At 48.8% G+C, this 21,043-nt stretch overlaps 1 protein-coding gene across 1 annotated transcript in view; it reads right to left on the bottom strand.

The window, feature by feature from the left end:
* Nucleotides 1-7,701: 7,701 nt before the first annotated feature.
* The window catches only part of RASGEF1C (RasGEF domain family member 1C), a 95,963-nt gene continuing 82,621 nt past the window's right edge, over nucleotides 7,702-21,043 (bottom strand). The window contains exons 11-14 of the mRNA XM_059919686.1: nucleotides 16,937-17,032; nucleotides 14,779-14,902; nucleotides 8,223-8,295; nucleotides 7,702-7,726 (exon numbers count right to left, since the gene is read on the bottom strand). Of these exons, the coding sequence (XP_059775669.1) occupies nucleotides 7,702-7,726; nucleotides 8,223-8,295; nucleotides 14,779-14,902; nucleotides 16,937-17,032 (318 nt within the window). The remainder of the gene's footprint in view (nucleotides 7,727-8,222; nucleotides 8,296-14,778; nucleotides 14,903-16,936; nucleotides 17,033-21,043) is intronic.

Genomic DNA, 21,043 nt, shown 5'->3' with positions numbered 1-21,043 from the left:
TGTGTGAAATTTTAATTAATCAGTTTAATTTTTGGATAGGTAATACATTGCATAGTTCAGAAGCAGAAAGTCTTTTTCTATCCACCCAGTCCACACCTCCCAAAAGTTAACTATTATTAGATTTTTGTGTATTTTAAAACGTTTAAAATATTTTACAGACTTTTAATGTAATATAAGCAAATATAAATATATATTTCTTCCCATCCGTTTTTACACAAATGCTACCATACTATACATGCTTTTTTTACCTGTATCATAGAGTGGGTACCTTTTTATATCAGTACGTAAAGAGCATCCTCATTACAGATGCACGGTATTCTGTGGTAGGGCTGTGCAGTGATTGATTTAACAAGTTTCCTATTTATTGACACTTGGCTGTTTCCAATCTTTTTCTGTCAAACAGTGCTGTGATGAATAGCTGTCTGCAGGCTTATTCATTTGGAGGTGTACAAGCATGATGGTAAGATAAATTGCAAGAGATGGAATAACTATGTCACAGCATACACATATTTGCAACTCTGGTGAAAATTGCCAAATTCACTTCCATAGGACTGTATCAATTACACTCCAAAGAGCAATGTGGGAGTGTCTGTTTCCCCATCGTTGCCCACACACTTTTGCAATTATTATTCTGTCAATCTAAGAGGTGAAAACAGCATACCAATGTGGTCCTCTTTTGAGTGAGGTTGAACATTTCTGCCATCCATGAGCATCTCTTCACACATTTGAGTCATTTGCATTTCTTCTTCTACGAAACTGTTTTTTATCTCCTGCCCATTTTTCTATTGGATAGTCAATCTTTCCATTTTCTTTTGAATCGTCTTCGGTCATACACCGCCCCCCCAATTTCCCCAGAACTCCTCCCTTTGAGGTTGCTGTTTACCTCTCTGCCGCCCAGTGTGAAGGTCAGCTCTTGGTTCTTGTCTTATTTGAATTTTCAGTAGCACAGGACACAGCTGATCATCCCTTCCTTCTTGAATCTTTCTTTATCAGCTTTTGTCTCTTCTTTGGTTTTCCTCTTAACTTCTAGAAACTCCTTCTCAATGTCCTTTGGTGGATCTGCTTTATTTCCCCAACCTCTAAACATTCGAATGCCCCAGGGCTCAGTTATCTTCTCTCTGTGCCCTGCTCTCTAGGTGCTTTATCTGTGCCCCTGGCTGTAAAGCAGCCTGCACAGGGAAGCCCCCCAGATTTATATACCCAGGCCAGATCTGCCCTCAGAACCCCAGAGTCATGTCATTCCAATTCGTACCCAACACCTTCACTGGGCTGCCTAATGAACATCTCAAACTGACCATGCTCCACATCAAATTCCTGATTTTCCCCTTTAATCCTACTCCTCTCCCAGTCTCCCACAGCTCAGTAAATGGCAGTGCCATTCCTCTATTTGCTAAGGCCCCAAAACCTTGGAGTCAGTCTTGACCTTGCCCTTTCTCTCACATTCGACTTATACTCCATCAGCAAATACTTTGAAGGTTTTACCTTCAAAATATATCCCAAACCTGGTCATGTTTTGCTACCTCCACTGTTATACTCTGGCCCAGGCTACCTTCTTCTCTCGCCTGCGTCCTGTTAGCGCCTCCTAGCAGGGTCTCCTTGCTAAGTGCCTGCATGTGTGAGAGCCAGTGATTAACTATAAAGACAGACCTAGACGGAGAGGTTGTATATGTTAGTGTTAAGAGATCTTAGTTTAAACCAAACTGTGCTCTACCCTGATGTATTTTATTTATGTCTTAATGCAAAAAGGCAAATAATTATTGAAGTAAATGAGATGTAACTGTCCACAAAAGCCGTAAGAGTAAGTAAATTGGCTGAAGAGCTTTCTGCATTGCTATGCTGCACTAATCTTATTGCTGACTTAGCTCCTCACTGTCAGCCCATCCAGTGTGCATGCAGAGGCCAGGAGAATGCACCAGTCTCCCACTTGGGCTCCAAGAAGGAGTTTAGGCATGCCTCTTCAGCAGGTGGGGGCTCTCTAGGTTCTGGGCTGGGCTGGGGAGCAGAATCCACCTGCTGTCACAGGAACAGGAATAATGTAACCATTAGTTACTTCCCTATTATGCAAATACTGTGCTAATCAAATTTTTTTCCTTAGGATAAATTACAAAAGTAGAATTATTGGGTTAAAAGGTATCAAAGAAATCTTTCTAAAACTGACCATGTTACCTCTTATATTAGTCTGGGTTCTCCAGAGAAACCAATAGGAGAGATAGATAGATGGTAGGTAGGTAGATAGGTAGATAGATAGATAGGTATAGATGATGGATAGATGATAGATAGATGATAAGGTATTGGCTCATGTAATTATGGAGGCTGAGAGTCCCAAGATCTGCCGTATGCAAAGTGGAGAGTCAGGACAGCCAATGGTGTAAATTCCAGTCCAAATGCAGAAGAACTGTGTCCCAGGTGGAAAATAGGCAGAGAGCGAGTGAATTCTCCGTTACTTCACCTTTTGTTCTTTTCAGGCCTCCAACTGATGGGGTGAGGTCCCCTCACATTGAGAAGGACAATCTGATTTACTGAGTCCACTGATTCAAATGTTAATTTCATCCAGAAACACCCTCACAGACACACCCAGAATAATGTTTGACTAAATATCTGGGTACCCTGTGGCCCAGTCAGGTTGACACATAAAATTAACAATTACATCACCTCCCAAAACACTTTAGTGTCCCTCCTGCCCCAACCCAGAGTTCCAGGGTAAACTCCAAGCTCCTTGGTCTTCCCCAGGTGAGGGGGGTGTATTTCACCATCTGGCCTCTGCGAGTCTTTCCTGCCGTTGCTCTCTGCCCCCGACACACTGGATTCCTGTCTCCCCCGTCTCTCTGCTGATCTTTTCCCCAGCTTGCCCACTTGGTGGAGGTCTATTGGTGGGGGTTCTAGCTTATGCCTCAGGTCTGTTCATCCCCAGTTAATTTTCCTACCCTTCTGGTCTTGCCTGGAGGCCCAGCATTGGATAGCTAAGGCAGTGTCAGGCTCTCTGCTCAGCCTGAGGGCAAGGGCCTGGTTGTGCTAAGAAGCATCTGGTGTGTGTGTTTTAAGATCTCTCTGGATCTGTTCCCTGGCCCAGGGATCTAGGGCTCCCATCTGAATCCTGAGAGTGAAAAATGGAGCCATTTTCACTGAAGACGCTGTGTACTGGGATGTGAACCTTACAGCGTGGATGCCGGTGGCAAAGGGTAGCATGATGGGGAGCGTGGGGTGAGGCCTGCTGTCTTCTGCTGCTGGGGAAGAGGCACAGCTGTGCCCAGCAGAGCCCACAGAGGGGTGTGTGCAATAGGGGAGCGGGGAGGTTGTCTTGAGCATACATGAGACAGTAGATGGCACACCTGAAACACCAGGGGCCACGAGGGGGCTCAGCAACCCTCCAAAGAGGAAGGGGCACGAGCGGAGGAAAGATGTGTGTCTTTGTGTCTGTGCTTGTAGGAAGACCCAGAGGCCATTTGGAGCTCGCCTTGGTTCCTCAGCACCCTGAGCAGCAGAGCCTTGGTGGACAATGGACCCTGGTAGGCCCAGGCTCTGTCCCTGGACAATGGACCCTGGTAGGCCCAGGCTCTGTCCCTGGACAATGGACCCTGGTAGGCCCAGGCTCTGTCCCTGGACAATGGACCCTGGTAGGCCCAGGCTCTGTCCCTGGACAATGGACCCTGGTAGGCCCAGGCTCTGTCCCTGCAAGCTGGGTGTCCTTGGGCAATGGCTTTGCCTTTCTGAGCCTCCGTTTTGTCACTTGGCAAGGGGGATGGTGATAGCACCTATCTCGTGGGATGTGTCAGGCTGTATATAAAGTGCCAGGTCTGGGGCTTAGCACCCATGATGGAAGCATTTCAGTTTTGGGGTGAAATGGAGCTTCCAGCTGAGGCACACCCCGACTGTGGCTCTTGACTGAGTTATCTGGCTCCCTGCTCCCTTGACTCATGGATGGGGTGTATCAGTGGTCAAGAGTTAGAGACTGGGGAGGGCACTGCTTGGGCGTGCTGTGGGTGGGGTGCCCCTTCCTTGGGAACCTCATATGAGCCCGGCAGCGTGGGGGATGCAGTGCCCTGAGGTCTGATACCTGCCTGCGGTATCTGAAGGACGAGGGGCCACACTGGTGGCTGTCTGTCTCTGAGTTGTTAGGGTCTGTGGTGTTCTGGGAGAACTTTGGACACACCTTTGAGAACCACCCTGGGGTTGTCTGGGGTCCTGCCCTGGAGGGCTGTCAGGTGGATAGACAGGCCTCCACAGAAGCCTGGATGTGGCTGAGTTCCTGGGATAAGTCACTGGTCACTGGCCACAATGGAGACACCTGCCCCAAGAAACTAGGGCGGGTGGGGAAGCAATGTAGGGGGCAGGGGCTTCAGAGGACCCACAGATCGCCCATATGAGATGAATTGAGACCCCAGCCAGGCCCAGGGGTCTCTGAGGCAAACCCCAGACAGGGACATCTTCCTGTCCTAACCACCCCGTTCCTTCCCTGGAGGGCTCAGAGAAAAAGTGCTAGACAACAAAAGAGAGACTATAGCCATGGCCCTTCCCTGACCTCCTGTGCACAGTGGGGCTGCTGGTCGCCCCGGAGCCCTGAGGCCCAAGTGCCTGCTGTGTGGCTCAGCTGGGCGGCCCCAAACCTGCTGTGTGGCAGGGATCTGTGTCACCTGGCACCAAACTTGGCCTCACGGGCATCACTCTTGGGCACCACCTGTGTGGCTGACACCTGCCCCCCAGGAATAGGCTCTAACTGCTGCATCCCCTGTGGGCCATCTGACCTGGCCATAGGGACTGAGGCCAGGATGGCAGGAGGACAAAAGGGCCTCTACAGGGAAGGGCCTGGAGTCCTGGATGTGACTAAGGAACCATCCAAATGACTGTGAGCAGGGCACCATCCCTCTCTGGGCTCCGAGGCTGCACCTGGAGAAAGGGCACCAAGATCCCCATCTGCGGAGTTACTGAGAGAAGGCCCTCCTCCTGGCCTGGGCACCTGGGGCTTGGTACCAAGTGGGTGCTCAGTGAGGCGGGGAGCAGGGCCCCTGGGATGAATCTAAGGCACAAACGCACTCACCTTGAGTCCCCTTGGCCCTGTGATCTCTGTGGGGCTGGTCATGGGCTGCCTCCTTCCCTCCTTCCCTGGACCCTCTCCCAGCTGGGGATGAGCCCAGGCCTCACACCACCATCCTCACCTGACACCTATTCTGCACTGGGCCACTGAGGGGCTTGCAGGCTAGAGGGAGCAGATGTGGGTGAGGGGGCTGCATGTCAGGAACCCCTCCCTAGAAGGGGGAACTTGCAGCTGAGGTTGCAGCTCCGACTAGATCAACAAGCTCAGGAACAGCATGCCAGGCAGTGGGAAGAGCAATTGCAAGGCCACAGAACTAGGAAATAGGAAATAGCCTCAGGCCTGGGGGTGGGCCTCTATCAGCAGTGACATGCTTGACCTGCCTCTCACCTAACCTCCAGAGTTTCAGCTGCGGGCCCTGTACTGCTTCTCCAACATCCTTTCTTCATGTTCCCCACAGCCTGGGGAGGATGCTGCAATCTCCCAGTATGAGATGGAGAGGACTGCGAGGGGTATGGCTGAGCTGAGGAATTTGGGATCTGGCCTTGAAGAGAGCTGGGATCCTGGGCCTGGGTGAGGGATTGCATGAGGCAGGGGGGACACTGTGGCCAGCTGCCCCCAGCCCCTTGACCTCACCTGCTGCTTGCTGAAGCTCAGCATTCTGGGGTTTCCTCGTAGGTCCCTGCACTGAGTTGCTCAGGAGTAGGGAGCTGGAGCCAGGTGACCAGCAAGGTCGGGGCCCATGCGTAGACTGGGAACCCCCTCCAGGGTGTCCTGTCTCCCTGTGGCTGGCGAAGGATATAACCTCCTCCTTCCCGGGCAGGCCTCCCAGAGCTCCATGGGCATCAGCCCTGGACTGGCCATCACATGTCTCCAAGGCCACTAACCCCTTCTGTGCCACTTGCCCCTGCTCCTGACAGGCAGCGCTCAGTGTGACCAGGACGCAGGGACAGTCCCTGCTGATGTTTGTAGGGGTCTTGTCTAATGTTGCCCCAGACACCAAGGGAGTGTGTTGGGTAGGGACGAGGGGATCAGGAGGTGCTTCTGGTCAGCTCCTGGAACCCCCCAGGACTCCTTGGGTTTGGCACCAGGACCCCACCCCCACCCCTTTGGGGAGCTAGATATGGTGTGAGGCAGGGTGGGAGCCTGGGCTTGGCTGAAGCCCAGTTCCTGCTCTGCTACCCACTCCACTACTCACCCTCTCTAGGGTCTCAGATGAAAAGGGGTGGGCTGGTCTGGTGCAGAGCAGATCCCATTCAACCCTAACGTGCAGTGTTCCCATGCCTCTGTCAGGCTGCAGGGCCCTTCTGGGTCCTTGCTGAGGTCCTGGGTTCATCAGGCAGAATTCCTCAAGTTGGGGGAGGCACCTGGGGTGCTGGTTGCTTTGTCTCTGCCTGTCCCTCAGGTGGGACCCAAGGCCACACTGCCAGGACAGCGGTGTCAGGTTCTAGCTGAAGGGGGCCTAGACTCTGAGAGCCCTGACATGGTCAGGAGCTGGCCAGGATGCATCAGTGCACCTTCAACACATCACTCTGCCCTCAGGCCCTGGCCAGGAATGGGGGTGTACATCCCGCTCCCTGACTTCTTGGCTGGGTGACCTGGTCACTTGCCAGGTAGGGGCTCAGCAGTTCCACAGCCCCTCCGCTTCCTGGCCCAGAAACTTGGCTCAGTGTGTGAAGAGCTGGGTGAGAGCCCCAGGGGAGGAGCTTCATGGTGGGCTGAGGGTCCTCCCTGGATTCATCCCTCCTTGCCCAAACAAGAGAGACATCTGGCCTCACACAAGGCTGTCGGTACCCATTCACCGGAGCTTACCTAGCATCTACTGCACACCAGCTCCTTTTAGCAGGACATGGGGTCTACGGAGTGGAAATGGCCACCAAGTCCCCCTCCTGACCTGTGGTCACAGCGTTCCTGGGCCTGAGCTGGGAAACTGCCCTGCATCTTGGCAGAAGCCCGCGGGTGAGAGACATGAAGTGGATGTGGATACGCAGGGTATACCAACGTGTTTATACCAACTCTAAAATTTACAATGTACTGTACACACTGTCAAGTCCGTGACTCAAATTTGTCCTGCTGACCAGCATCATAGCGGTCACCAGAAAGCTATCCCGATACCAGCAGGATGCAGAGAGGGGGTGCACGGGGCTGCAGAAACCAGCCCATCTCAAGGGGCAGGGTTAGGTCCATCAGTAGAATGGCAGGGGCCACTGGTGGGCTCTGGCCCTTCCCACGTCATGGTGGTGCTCGCTGGAGATACAGAGGCTCCCAGGCCACCTGGAGACGGACTGGGTGTCTGTCTCCATGGCACGAGTCACCCACTCTCAGGAGTGACACTGCAGTCACCCGACCCCTTGGGTCATCGCCGAGGACAGACAGACTGACCAACAATGTGAGCACCACTGTCCTGAAGGCAGGGCCCCTGAGGCACGTGCCACCCCTGTGTTTGGAGGCTCTGGGCCCTTCCAGGGCTGAGGTTCCACAAAAGGTGGAGAAAGGTCTCCTGTGCTGTGTGGTCACTGTGACGGGCACCAGGCCACAGGGTCACGGTTTGCAAAGCAGCGAGGCACCAATGCCTCCTCCTCCCACTGGGCTGGCTGGGGCAGGGTGGCAGAAGGCTTCTGCTGGCTTCCTCTCCTCCTCCTCCTCCCCATCCTCCTCCAGCTCAGTGCTTTTCACGTCTTCCCCAGAATAGAAGACCTGCAGATTTAAACATGCCGAGCGAGGGTGGTGAGAGCCCGCTGGCTCGGCCTGTGGTTATACTCTCGTCCAGCCCCGCACCCCAGAGGGGCGTGCGCAATCCTCTTGGCTCAGTCCTTAGAGCCCGCTGCTGCCTATCATTTCCAACCTCCGCTCGGCTGTGCTAACAGGCCGAACAAGCAGGAGGTGGTGTGTGTCTCACTTTCTGGCATAAGAGTATGGACTGGTGTTCCAGGCCCTGGGGCACACATCTCAGCTGCCCATGGGGCAGCCTCCAGTCGTGAGGGGTCGTGGTTCCAGCCTCTTCTCCCTACCCCAGCACTTAAGTTCCTTCCCTGCCTCTAAGACCCTGGTCTGACCTGCCCCTCCCCACGGAGGGGCTCCCAGGAGGCTGACAATCGGGTGTAGATGAAGTCCCTCCACTCTGTCTTGGCCCCAAGCGCCCCACCCACTCCCTCCACCTGCCTCCCACACTTGTCTTGGCACAGAGACTCACCTTAGAGATTTCCACCTCTCTTTTTCTGTTTGGTTCTCTGGGCTCTCACTTTCATAAGAAGCCAAATAAAGACCTAGTCAGAAAATGAAGTGATATTATGCATTTATGAGCCATGACAATAACCTCTTCTACACCCAGAGTCTCACCTGCTTTTTGTTTTTAAATTAAATTGTTGTTGGGAGGTAACTGCAGATTCACAAGCAATTGTAAGAAATAATACAGGGAGATCTGTGTATCTTTTACCCAGTTTCCCCCAATGGTAACCCCTTGCCAGACTATAGGACAGGATCATCACCAGGATATTGGCGCCGACACAGTCAAGATATAGAACATTCCATCACCACAAAGATCCCTCATGCTACCCTTTTATAGCCACACACACTTCCCTCCCATCCCCACACCTCTCTTAACCCCTGGCCACTACTAATCTGTTCCCTGTGTCTATATTTTGTCATTTCAAGAATGTGATATAAATGGAATCACACAGTATGTAACCTTTTGAGATTGATTCTTTTCACACTGTAATTCTCTAGAGATTCATCCATGCTGTAGTGTGTGTCAGTGTGGTTCATTGCATTTTGTTGCTGAATAGTATTCCATACCATACTTTGTTTAACCATTCACCCACTGAAGGACATCTGTATTGTTTCCAGTGTTTGGCTGTGACAAATTAAGCTTCTGTAAACATTGGTGTATGAGTTTTTGTGCAAACATGTAAATTCATTTCTCTGGAATAAATATATGCCCAAGACTGTAATTGCTGAGTCACATAATAGTTGCATACTTAATTTTATAAGAAACTCTTTGTCTGGTTCTACATCCTGAAGATTTTCTCTTGCTTCTTTTTTTCTAAAAGTTTTATAGTTTTACATTTTACATTCAAGCCTGTGATCTATTTTGAGTTTATTTTTGTATAAAGTGTGAGACTTAGGTTGAAGTTCATTTTTTGCCCTATGGATGTCCAAATGCACCTGCACCATTTGTTGCAAAGACTATCTTTCCTCCACTGAATTGCTTTTGCACCTTTGTCAAGAATCACTGGGCATATTTGTGTGGGTCTCTTTAGGGGTCCTCTATTCTGTTATATTGATCTATGTGTCTGTCCTGCAAACACCACACTGTCTTGAATACTGTAGCTATTCAAGCTATATTGGCCTTAATATTGGGTAGAGTGATTCCTCCTGTTTCATTCTTCTTTTTCAAACTTGTTTCAGCTATTTTAGTTCCTTTGCATTTTCATATAAACTTTAGAATAATTTTGTCTGTATCTATAAAAATTCTTCCTGGAATTTTGATAGGAATTGCATTAAATCTGTCCTGAAATTTGGAAAGGAGAACTGATATCTTTGCTATGTTGGAGTCTTCCAATTTATGAATGTCATGTCTCTCCATTTATTTAGATCTTTGATTTCTTTCATCAGCATTGTGTAGTTTTTAGCATACAAATTCTATACATGTTGTGTTAGATTTATACCTAAGCATTTCTTTTTTGATTGATTGTAAATGGTATTGTATTTTTAATTTCAGTGAACTCACATTCATTGTGAGTACATGGAAATAAAATGATTTTTGCTTGTTTATTTTGTATTCTGTGATGCTTGCTGAACTCATTTTTTTCTAGGAGTTTTTATGGATCCTTTGGGATTTTTTACATCTGCAAATAGGGGCAGTGTTAATTCCTTTCTGATATGTATGTCTTTTATTCCTTTTCTTGTCTTATTGCACTGACTAGGTCTTCCACCAATGTCGAATAAGAGTGGTGAGAGTAGACATCCTTGAGTTGTTACCAATCTTAGTGGGAAAGCATTCCATCTTTCACCATTAAATATGATGTTAGCTGAAGGGTTTTTGTAGATGCAATTTATCAAGTTGGTAAATTCCCTTCTATTCTTATTTTTCTGAGCGTTTTTACCATGCACGGGTGTTGAAATTTGTCAAATGCTTTTTCTCCACTGATTGACACAATCTAGTTTTTTTTTGTTCTTTGACCTGTTAATATGGTGGATTATATTGGCTGATTTTCAAATATTGAATAGCCTTGCATTTCTGGAATAAGGCCACTCGGTCATGATATATGATTATCTTTATATTTTGCTGAATTATACTAGCTAATATTTTCTTAAGGATTTTTTGCATCTATATTCATGAGGGATTATCTGGGTAGAGTGTATTATCTGTACTGTCTTTGTCCAGTTTTGATATCATGATAATACTAGCTTCATAAAATAAACTGGGAAGTTCCCTCCTCTTCTTTTTTCTGAAGGAGATTGTGCAGAGTTGGTGTTACTTCATTAAATATTTGGTAGAATTCTCTAGTGTAACTATCTGGGCTCAGACATTTCATTTTGGGATGTTTTTAAATGAAAAATTCAATTTCCCTAATAGCTATAGGGCTATTCAAATTATCTATTTTATGTTGAGTTGTGGCAGTTTGTGTTTTTTGAACAATTGGTCCATTTCATCTAAATTGTCAAGTTTACATGCATAGAGTTGTTCATAGTATTTTCTTACAAGTCTTTTGATGTTGGCAGAGTCTGTAGTGATACTCTGTTTCATTCCCGATACTAGTAGTTTCTATCTTCTCTCTCTTTTTCTTTGTCAAGAAGTTCTTTGCTAGAGGATGGAAATTTTATTGTGCTTTTCAAAGAACCAGCTCTTCAATTAACTTTTAAAAAATGTTCTGTTTTCTGTTTCATTGATTTCTGCTCTCTTGTGCTCTTATTTCCTTCTTTCTGCTGACTTCTGGTTTATTTTGCTCCTCTTTTTCTAGGTTCTGGGGGTGGGAACTTAGATGATTGATTTGAGGTGTTTCCTTTTTTTCTAATGTATGCATTACATGCTGTAAAATTCCCTCTCAGCCCTGCTTTAGCTGCACCCTGCAAATTTTGATAGCATTTTCATTTAGTTCAATTTTAAAAAAAATTTCCTGAGACTTCTTAACTCATGGATTATTTAGAATTGTGTTGTTTAGATGATAAGTGTTTGGAGATTTTCCTGTTATCTTATGTTATTGATTTCTAGCTTGATTCCACTGTGATCAGAGAACACATGCTGTATGATTTCAATTACTTTAATTTGTTGCACTTAGGATATGGTCTATCTTGGTATATGTTCTGTGGGCAAATGAAAAAAATGTGTATTCTGCTGTAGTTGTATGGAATGTTCTATAAATGTCTATTAGATCCTGTTGTTTGATGGTATTGGTGAGTTCTGCTATGTCTGTGCTGATTTTCTGTCTAGTTGTTATATTAATTGTTAAGAGAGGGTGTTGAAATCTCTAAACTATAATTGTGGATCTATTTCTCCTTTCAGTTCTATTGGGTTTTGCTTCATAAATATTGCAACTCTGTTGTTTGGTAGATACACATTTAGGATTGCTATATCTTCTTGGGAGACTGACAATTTTGTCATTACATAATGTCCCTCTCTGCCTCTGGAAATTTTCTTTCCTCTGAAGTATACTTTATCTGATATTATTATTGCCATTTCTGCTTTCTTTTGATTAATGTGTCCCCATCCTTTTATTTTTTAACCTGTCTACATCATTATATTTGAAATGAGTTTCATGTAGGTAGCATATAGTTGGGTCACATTTTTAATTTACTCTGCCAGTCTCTGTCTTTTACTTGGTGTATTTGGAACGCTTACATTCAATATAAGTATTGATATGTTAGAGCTTAAGTCTGCCTATTTATTTATTTACTTATTTATTATTTTCTATTTGTTCTGTGTTTTGTTTTTCTTCTCTTTCTGTGGGTTACCTGAACAGTTTTTAGAATTCCATTTTGACTTATCTACAGTAAATTCCTAAAGGATATTTTCACTGGATATAGAATTATGGGTTGGCAGTTGTTTTCTTTCAGCACTTGAAAAATGTGCCACTGCCTCTGGCTATGGTTTCTGATGGGGAACCTGATGTCATTTGAATTGTTTTTCTCCTATAGGTAAAGTATCATTTCTCTCTCAGTGTTTACAAGATTTGTTTCTTTTTCTTTAGTTGCCAGAAGTTTGACTATGATGAGTCTTGGTATGGGTTTCTTTGGGTTTATCCTGTTTGGGATTCACTCAACTCCTTGAATCTGTAGGTTTATGTCTTTTCCACATTTGGGGAATTTCCAGGCATTACTCCTTCAAGTACTTTTCAACCATACCCAATTTGTCCTCTCCTTCCCAGACTCTGATGACATGAGTGTTAGATCTTTTGTTATAGTCCCACTGGTCCCTGGGGCTCTGGTACAGTCTATTTTCTTCTCTGTTGTTCGGATTGTATAATTTCTATTGTTTTATCTTCCAGCTCACTGATTCTTTCCTCTGTCCTCTCCATTATGCTGTTGAACCCATCTGTTCAGTTTTTTATTTTAGTTATTGCACTTTTCAGTTCTAAAATTTCCATTTGGTTCTTCCTTATATCTCCTGTTTCTCTGCTGAGATTTTCTATATTTTCACTTGTTTCAGGGAGCCTGAGACTGACTGGATTGCCAGCATGCCCTGTCAGGGGAGGTCTGATGGAGCTGAGGGCAGGGCCAGGCTTTTGTCAGAGGCTTTTATCATCCCAGTTGGGACCCAATACATCTTAGGTCCCTTCCCTTGAATTTCTCAGCTCTTTTGGAGGGGGTAGAGGGAAGGATAGGAAGAAGAGAGGGTCAAAAGAGAAGGTGCTTCTCTCTAAGGGTATTCCAGAAGGGCCGGGATTTTATTTGCAAGTTCATAGCAGTCTGTCTGACTGGCACACAGCAGACTCTCTAGAAGTATTGTTGACTGAAGGAGTGAATGAAATGCCCCCACCCCACCTCTGCCCTTCCTGCCTCTAGACTCTCCCCACCTCTCTCCTAATGTGCCTTTGACACATTTTATTGCCCAAGTTCCACTGGGTAATGACAACAGTCATCATAATAACTAGTGTAGTAGGTTGAATAATGGGTCCCAGAGATATTTAGGTCCTAATCCCCTGAATATGCCCTTTTGGGACTTCACAGATGTGATTTAGTTAAGGATCTGGAGATGAGGAGATTATCTGGGTGGGCCCTAAATGCAATCACAGGTGTCCTTATAAGAGAGAAAGGGGGAGACAACTACAGAAGGCAATATGATGGTGGAAGCAGAGGCTGGAGTTAATGTACTTTGAATATGGAAGAAGGAGCCACAAGCCAAGGAATTCAGGCAGCCATTAGAAGTCATAAAAGGCCAGGAAATGGATTCTCCCACCAGAGCCTCCAGAAATAACCAGCTCTGCCAACACCTCTATTTTAGCCCAGTGGAACTGATTTCAGACTTGCTAACTTCTATAATCATAAGATGATCAATTTATGTTATTCTGAGGTACCAAATTTGTGGTGATTTGCCACAGCACCAATAAGAAACTAATACAACTAGTATTGATTGAGTGCAGTCCTGTGGGCTTTGCTTGTGTCACGTCAATTAACTCTCACCATGGCCCTGGGAAGTAGTTTCTCACATTACCTCATTACCTACCCTTTATAGATGCAGTAGGTGAGGCTTAGAGAGGGTGAGAAAGCTGCCCAGGGTAACACAGCTTCTGGGGTGGGAGCAGCCAGACTGGTTTATCCATCAGGCTGCTGAGCTTCTCATGTATGTGGGGTAGGGGAGACTCTAGATATGGATGAGAGCCCCCAAAATTACTGGCTCCAAAATATAAAAAATAAAATGGCAAAATTGAAAGTATTAACGATTCAGATGCAAGTCATTAAAAAGTCCTTCCCCCTAGTTTTTTATTTTTGGCAGAAAATGTTTTCGTGAGCATGGGTGTGGGTCCCTGTGTAAAATGCCTGCCATGACAAGGAGCCAGGCCTCCTGTGTGCCGAGCAGCGTTCTCCCAGGGTGGTACCAGGGCATCCTGCCTCCAGAGAGCAGCTAACCATGGGGCCACTCTGCTCCCCACAGGGCCCATCAACTCAGCCAGATGACTGTTTGCTTCTCCAGCACTTTCTCTTCTGGAGGAGGGAGCTCCAGGAGTATGCTCATTTAGCAAATTCATAAGCAAATTTGTTGTGTCTGACAAATGATCAGATGGAAATACTGACTATTTAAGGGGACAGACATCAACAGTGCTCTGGAGAAAGGGTGCCTCATTTCATGCTGGTGTGTATTACACATGAACACACACACATACACAGGTACACACTCACACACGCAAACATGCGCATGCACACACCAGTTGTGGAAAGACCCACGGTCAGCCTAGTGCTTTGCCACCCCCACATGAGTCCTGGAAGGGCTGTTTTTATCATCATGCCCACTTTCCTGTTGAGGAAATTAGGGTCAGACATCGTTCAGATTTACAATGTCCAACGGCATCCAAACTGTGCCTGGGGGAAGCCTGGCCTTGGGGCCCAACCTGCAGCTCCTCAGACCCTGTCCTGTGCTCTGGGGGTAGCAACTATTCAGTTGGGGGATGCAGACTTCCCTGCTTCCTCGCAGAACTAGCACACATGTGGTGCATCCCTGCTCAGAGCAGGGGCCCTGAATGGTGATGTGACCAAGAGACCACCCATGAGTTCTGTGGCTGGGGGTCAGGGAGGCCATGGGGCCACCTTACCATCCTCGCTGAAGATGGGAGCAGTGTGCAGGTAGTGGGTGATGCTGGGGTCTTGCTCGAAGGGACACTCCACTTGTTTCCATGTGATGAACTCTCCTACTTGCTTGGCCAGCTCCAGAAATTTCTGCCAGGGACACAGAGACACAAAACGATGCACCCTGAGTGCCTGGAGGTCACCTGTGACAGTGGGGCCGGCCCTGGCCTGGTGTCTCTCGTCATCCCCAGTGAGGCCTGCCTCTAGGGTGGGCAAGGTGGGACATGGGGCAGAAAAGTGACGGAATCACCCATCAGGAAATCTGGACATTTGTCACATCTCTTCACTCTCTCTGAAGAATTTGCCATGCCCAGCACCTAGGGTTCACCTGTCCCCCTTGTCATGGCGAGAGAGCAGCCTTGGGCTATGCCATCAGCAGGCAGTGCATTTAGCTAAAGGTGACTATTACTTTAGTTTCATTCTGTTTATTTTTGTGGTTATCTCAACTAATGGCAAGCGATATATCCCTACTTACAGCAAGTTTGTTTATGTAGAGAATGAGGCAAATACATTTAAATAAATGTATTTAAGTAAAATTTAATTCATTTAAGTAGAATTTTAATTGAGTAAAATTTAAGTACATTTATTTAAGATTTTAAAAACTGCTAACTTAAAGCAGGATTTTAAATACAAAGCTGTGACTGGGTGAGAACCTCACTCTGTGGCATTCTTTGATCAGCCTTGGTGTCTGCCCCCAGTCCCCACTGCTCATGCCCCGGGACCTGGGGCCACATGAACACCCTGCCTTCTTGCCCCTCACTGCTCGCCCGCCCATCCTTCCGCCCAGGCCTTGATTCTGAGGACCAATTCAAGAAAGGCAAGAGACAGATTGTGCGTTGGGATCACCTGGAGAGTGAGCTCGCAGGCCCCCTTGGCCCCTGCAGTCTTTCCCAAGCCCAGCCTCTTCCATATCGCCTCCAGCCTGGACTGCCCCCTGGGATGCAGAGCCCAGGCAACCTGCTGGACTGGGCTTCCTCCAGCTATGCCGGCCCCTAGGGGTAACCAGGCCTGTGGGCAGCATGTGAAGGTCTGCTGGGGTGTCCATGTGAGGCCCCACAGCAGAGGCAGCTCCAGGCCAAAGGGCCCAGGCGTTCACTGTGGGCCCTGTCAGCAGGAGACACGTGCAGAGCCTTTGGCGGGCCATGCGGCATGTCCACTCCTCCTAGCCACTCTGTGTGGTCATGGTGGCAGCCCTGTTTCACAGAGGGAGAGACTGAGACTTGGACAGAGCAAGGGGCTGGCCCAGGACTGCTGCCCCTTGGAGTTGGATGCTGAGTGGGGCAAGCACTAGGGTAGGGCTGGCCCTCTCGCAGGAGAAGAGCCCCTTCTTTCCTGTGGATTGGGGGGTACCACTGCTCATGGCATGCTCTGTCTGACTCAGTGACCGTCTGCTGTCACTGTCCTGTGCCCTTGGGGCTCCTGGGCCCCATTCCTCCCCTTCCCTATGCCTAGCCCACCAGCCACTTCAAGACGTACATGCTGGGTAAGCCTGTATGTGGGGTCGAGACATGGAGTGGATCAGCCTGGCCTTGCTTCTAAAGAGCTTGGGGACTTGGGTGCTGTGACTGAGGGATAATAGCCCGCTATAGAAGTGGCCTCTCTCCTCCTGTGAGGTCAAGGGGAACTTCCTGGAGGAGGGAACACTTGAGCTGACAGTGATGAGTGTCTGCAGAGGGAGAGGAAGTCTTTCTCTCCTTCTTCCCACTCTGCCTGACACTTCCTCCTGTTGCTAAGGGCTCCTCCTTTGGGAGGCCTCTCCTGACCGTGAACTGTGCCCCTGTGCAGCTCCTGTCACAGCACCGCGTCAGTTGTCACTGTGGGTCTGCAGGGCTGTCTTTCTCGCCAGCCTGGTGCTCCTTAAGGACTGAAAATGATGCCACTTCACCTGTGCTAGACACGAGGCCTGCACAGAGCGGGGGTCAATGTCTTCATGAGCCTCAGTCTCTTCCTATGGAAGATGTGGGGAGACCCCAATAATCCCACTCTGATGTTGGCTGCAAACTGCTGCATTCTGCCTCAGAGTCCTCCTTTAATCCAACCACTCAGGGCCAGAACTCCTGCTCTGGGAGCTTTTATCAGCCTGCTTAACTAGGTGGCAGGCCCTCCAAGGCCCCTGGACCCTACCTCAAAGTTGACGTGTCCATTGGGGAGGCGGTTGGCACAGCCTTCGTTTAGGAAGTAGATGTCTTTGATGAGCAGGCTGAAGAAGGGGATGACGATCTGGAAGGGAGAGGGTGCAGATCAGCCCTCAGCTGGCCTCCCCACAGTGGCTGCATAGGAGCGAGGCAGCGTTGCCAGCAGCCACCTGCCCCGGGGACCTCAGATACAACACCAGGATGCAGAAGGTGGGAGAGACTTCCCACCTGGGCAAGGCTGGCCAGCCTCAGGGCTTCATGGGCCATAGGCTACTTAGTGTGTACCATGGGGAGCAATGTGGAAACCACAAAGAAAGGAGGCACAAACTGGGGCCAGACTGTTTCTTCCCAGGTCCCATCAGACCCCAGTGCAGTGCTGATTGAGCTCCTACTGTATACAATGCCATTCCCCCTCCTATTGGGGCTGGGTGAAAGATGCATAGTTTCAGTGGCCTTTGAACGTTTCTCCCATCGTCTGTTGGGAAAGGCCAGTGGGAGCTTCTCCCCAGAGTTCAGGGGTCCACAGACTTAGGTCTCCTGACTCATGTGCCCCAGGAGGAATGGTGTGTGCCGAGCACACTGTTAAATATAAGATAAAAATTTTAGAAAAGAATAAATATACTGAAATAGAAAAAATTTTTTTTAAAAAGTTTTTGTTTTATGAATCAAAAAATATGCTAATGGAATGTGAATTATCTGCTGTGAAATTCTGTGGCCTCTTTTAAAAATATACATTTAACAATTTGCCATTCTATGTCTTTCTTGATGCTAAAGATCTGATCCTGCTGCACTATGGTAAGGCTGAAAGCATCCCTACTCTGGTTCCTGAAGGGACAGGCTTACGCGCTCAGCTGGAGAAGGATGGGGTCTCTGTGTTTCACTGTCAAATGTCTTGTTTCTCCCTCCTTGTTCCATACTTGCTAACCCCTAGAGAAAGGAGTCCAACTGGTGACAGCTCAGACTACTCTTGGGGAACCAGCTGGGTCTACCTTGTGTTGTGGGTTGAACTGTGTCCCTCAAAAAATTATGTTCAAGGACTTCCCTGGTGGTGCAGTGGTTAAGAATCCGCCTGCCAATGCAGGGGACACAGGTTCGATCCCTGGTCTGGGAAGATCCCATATGACGCGGAGCAACTAAGCCCGTGTGCCAAAACTACTGAGCCTGTGCTCTAGAGCCTGCAAGCCACAACTGCTGAAGCCTACTGAAGCCAACTGCTACAGCTACTGAAGCCCACAGGCCTAGAGCCCGTGCTCCACAACAAGAGAAGCCCACGCACCACAACGAAGAGTAGCCCCCACTCGCCACAACTAGAGGAAGCCCGTGCGCAGCAACGAAGACCCAATGCAGCCAAAAATAGAAAAAAAAAAAAGTTATGTTCATGTCCTAAACCCCCCAGCGCCTATGAATGGGAACTTATTTGGAGATAGGGTCTTTGCTATGGATGGAATCAAATGGGGATGAGGTCACATGGATTAGGTGGGCTGGTATTTTTATAAAAAGAGGGAAATTTGGACACACACTGGGTAGATAGCCATGTGACAACGGAGACAGAGATGGGAGTGATGCGGCCACTAGCCAAGGAGTGCCTATGGCCATCAGAATCTGGAAGAGGCAAAGAAGGATCCTCCCCTAGAGCCTTTGGAGGGAGCATGGCCCTTCCAACCTTGATTTTGGCCTCTGGCCTCCAGAACTGTAAGAGAATACATTTCTGCTGTTCTAAGCTACCTAGTTTATGTGCTTTGTTATGTCAGCCCAGGAAACTAACACATCTGCTCTGCCCTTAGGCTCCAGAGCTGGGCACATGTGGCCAGGCCAGCTAGGGCCGGCTTCTAGCCCATCACCCTTAGGACCGGGCACCAGGCCCTGACACTTCTGGCTCAGGGACTACCTAGGTCATTCCCCATCCAAGCTGACAAGGGCTTTGATGCGAGGACCTGGGCACTGACCACTCGGCAGAGCATAGAAGCATGGATGGCTCAGCTGGGCAGGGCAGATGGGGAAACCAAGGTCCATAGAGTGGCAGGGCCTGGCACAAGGTCATCCAGCTAGTGATCACCAGGGCCAGGACCAGAGCCAGGTTTAGCAGGGTTTGTCCACAACTGAGGGGTTTCCTGGGATGCAGGACTTGTGGTACTAAACCTGGGGCAGTCCTAGGCAAACTGGGATGAACTGGTCACCCTAGATTTATGTCACTTCCACAAACATTTGCTCATGTCTTCTCTATGCTAGGTGCCAGGGCTTGGGGGACAGTGAGAGTGTGTCACACACATTCATTCCTGATCCCAGTATAGTGGGAGAGAGTCAAGGGAACAAACTACAAAACAAGGAAGCCTCATCTTGGCTTCCCCCAAGCTGGCTTTAGTCCCTTTCTGTGCTCCCAAAGAGTCTCCACTTATGCCCTTGTCACCGGGGCATCGGTGGTGGGCCTGAGTGCTTCACTGTGCTGAATGCTTCACATGAGATCGTGTTCCATCCTCATCACTGTCCTGTGAAATAGGGCTTTTATGACCCCACCTCACAGATGAGGAAGCTGAGACTCAGACAGGTTAAGTAACTCATAGAAGCTCACACAACAGTAAGTAGAGGATGCAGGATTAGGACTCTGCCCCAGAGGCCCTGTCCTGTCTTCTTCCTCACTGTGCCAGGAGGGAGGGTGGTCTCCATCCATCTCCCACCACCCACACTGGTGCTGAGTCCCTGGTCCAGTTCTTGTGCATGATGGCTGAATTGAGTTGGAATTGGGAGACCCACTGAGATGGGCAGGGGTGGGGATTAAGGGCCTTGGGACTCTGGGGACAGAGACGGCTCCTTAGGGGCCTGGTGCAGGTTTCCTGGTGGCAGGGCCATTGAAGTGGTCCTTTGGGTGGCAGCATTTCCCATGTGTGAGAATTTTTCACCACTTCTGTCTGTCCACATGACTGTAAACCTGGGCCCTTGTTTTCTGGACCTGAGCAATTCCATCAGAACCCAGCTCAACCTGGAGGGCACCCAGAGAAGCCTGTGTGGAGGGTGCTTTGTCACAGAGACTAGGGGAGCGGGAGGGGCAGACAGGAACCAGCCATAGGCAGCAAGAAAACACAAAGTGACCTCCTGGCCTCAAAGTTTTAGCTGGGGGCACTGGGAGACTGTGAGAGCATATCCAAGCTTCTTTCCCTCCTTCCCTACTTCATTTCCTCCCTCTTTCCTTCCCTGCCACCCTCCCTCCCTCTTTTCTTCCTTCCAACCTCCAGCTTTCCATTCTTCTATCTTTTCTTCCTCCCTTCCTTGCACCCTTCCGTCCATCTATCTATCCTTCCTTCCATCCATTCTTCCATCCATCCATCCATCCATCCATCCATCTGTCCTCCAGCCTTCCATCCATTCATGAAGGAGCTTCTGTGGGTCTAGCCCATGGTCCATAACTCCCTGGAAGTTAGAGGAGAATGCAGTGAAACTAAGTGCCCAGCTCTGTAGGTCTCCCACCTATAGCCCCAGACCTAAATGCACAGCGTCCCAGCACCCCAGAGCTAGAAGGGGTGCAGAGAGCAGGAGCACAAAGTCCCAGTCTGCTCACTCTGTCCTCAGGGTAGAAGGAAAACAGTGCAGAGCACCAGTGCTGTGACTGACACCTCAGTCCAAAGGCTGCAGCCTCCTCTAGGCACGACCACCCACAGTCCAACTCCTGGGCCATAAGCCAGTACCCCTGTGACTGCCACATGGTACCTGTGCCCCGAGGACGGAAGGTAGAAAAGACTGGGAGACTTAGAGTCTGATTCCTGGCTCTGCCGCCTACTTGCTGAGTGACTGGGCAGGTGAGGGCTCCTCTCTGAGACTCAGTCTTCTAATGCAGAAAGTGGCAATGCTGAAGTCTACCCCATGGAATAGCTGTCAGAATTAAATTGGGAAATGATGGTCAAGCGGCCCTCGTGCGGTGGGTGCTCAGTTAAGCCCCTGCTGCCGTGGCTTTCCAGCTTCCTGGCTCCCGGGGGACAGGCTCACCTGCCCCGGGACTTGAGGACATGCCTTGCTGAGTGCTGCACCCCCTGCACCAGGCTCCCCGGGACCCAGCATTGCTGAAGTGCTGACAGCCTAAACAGGAAGGGCCAGCTGGACAGGA

This window comes from Balaenoptera ricei, chromosome 3 (assembly GCF_028023285.1).
Source record: "Balaenoptera ricei isolate mBalRic1 chromosome 3, mBalRic1.hap2, whole genome shotgun sequence".
In the NCBI taxonomy this organism is placed as follows: domain Eukaryota; kingdom Metazoa; phylum Chordata; class Mammalia; order Artiodactyla; family Balaenopteridae; genus Balaenoptera; species Balaenoptera ricei.
This window is presented reverse-complemented; position numbering and strand designations above follow the sequence as displayed.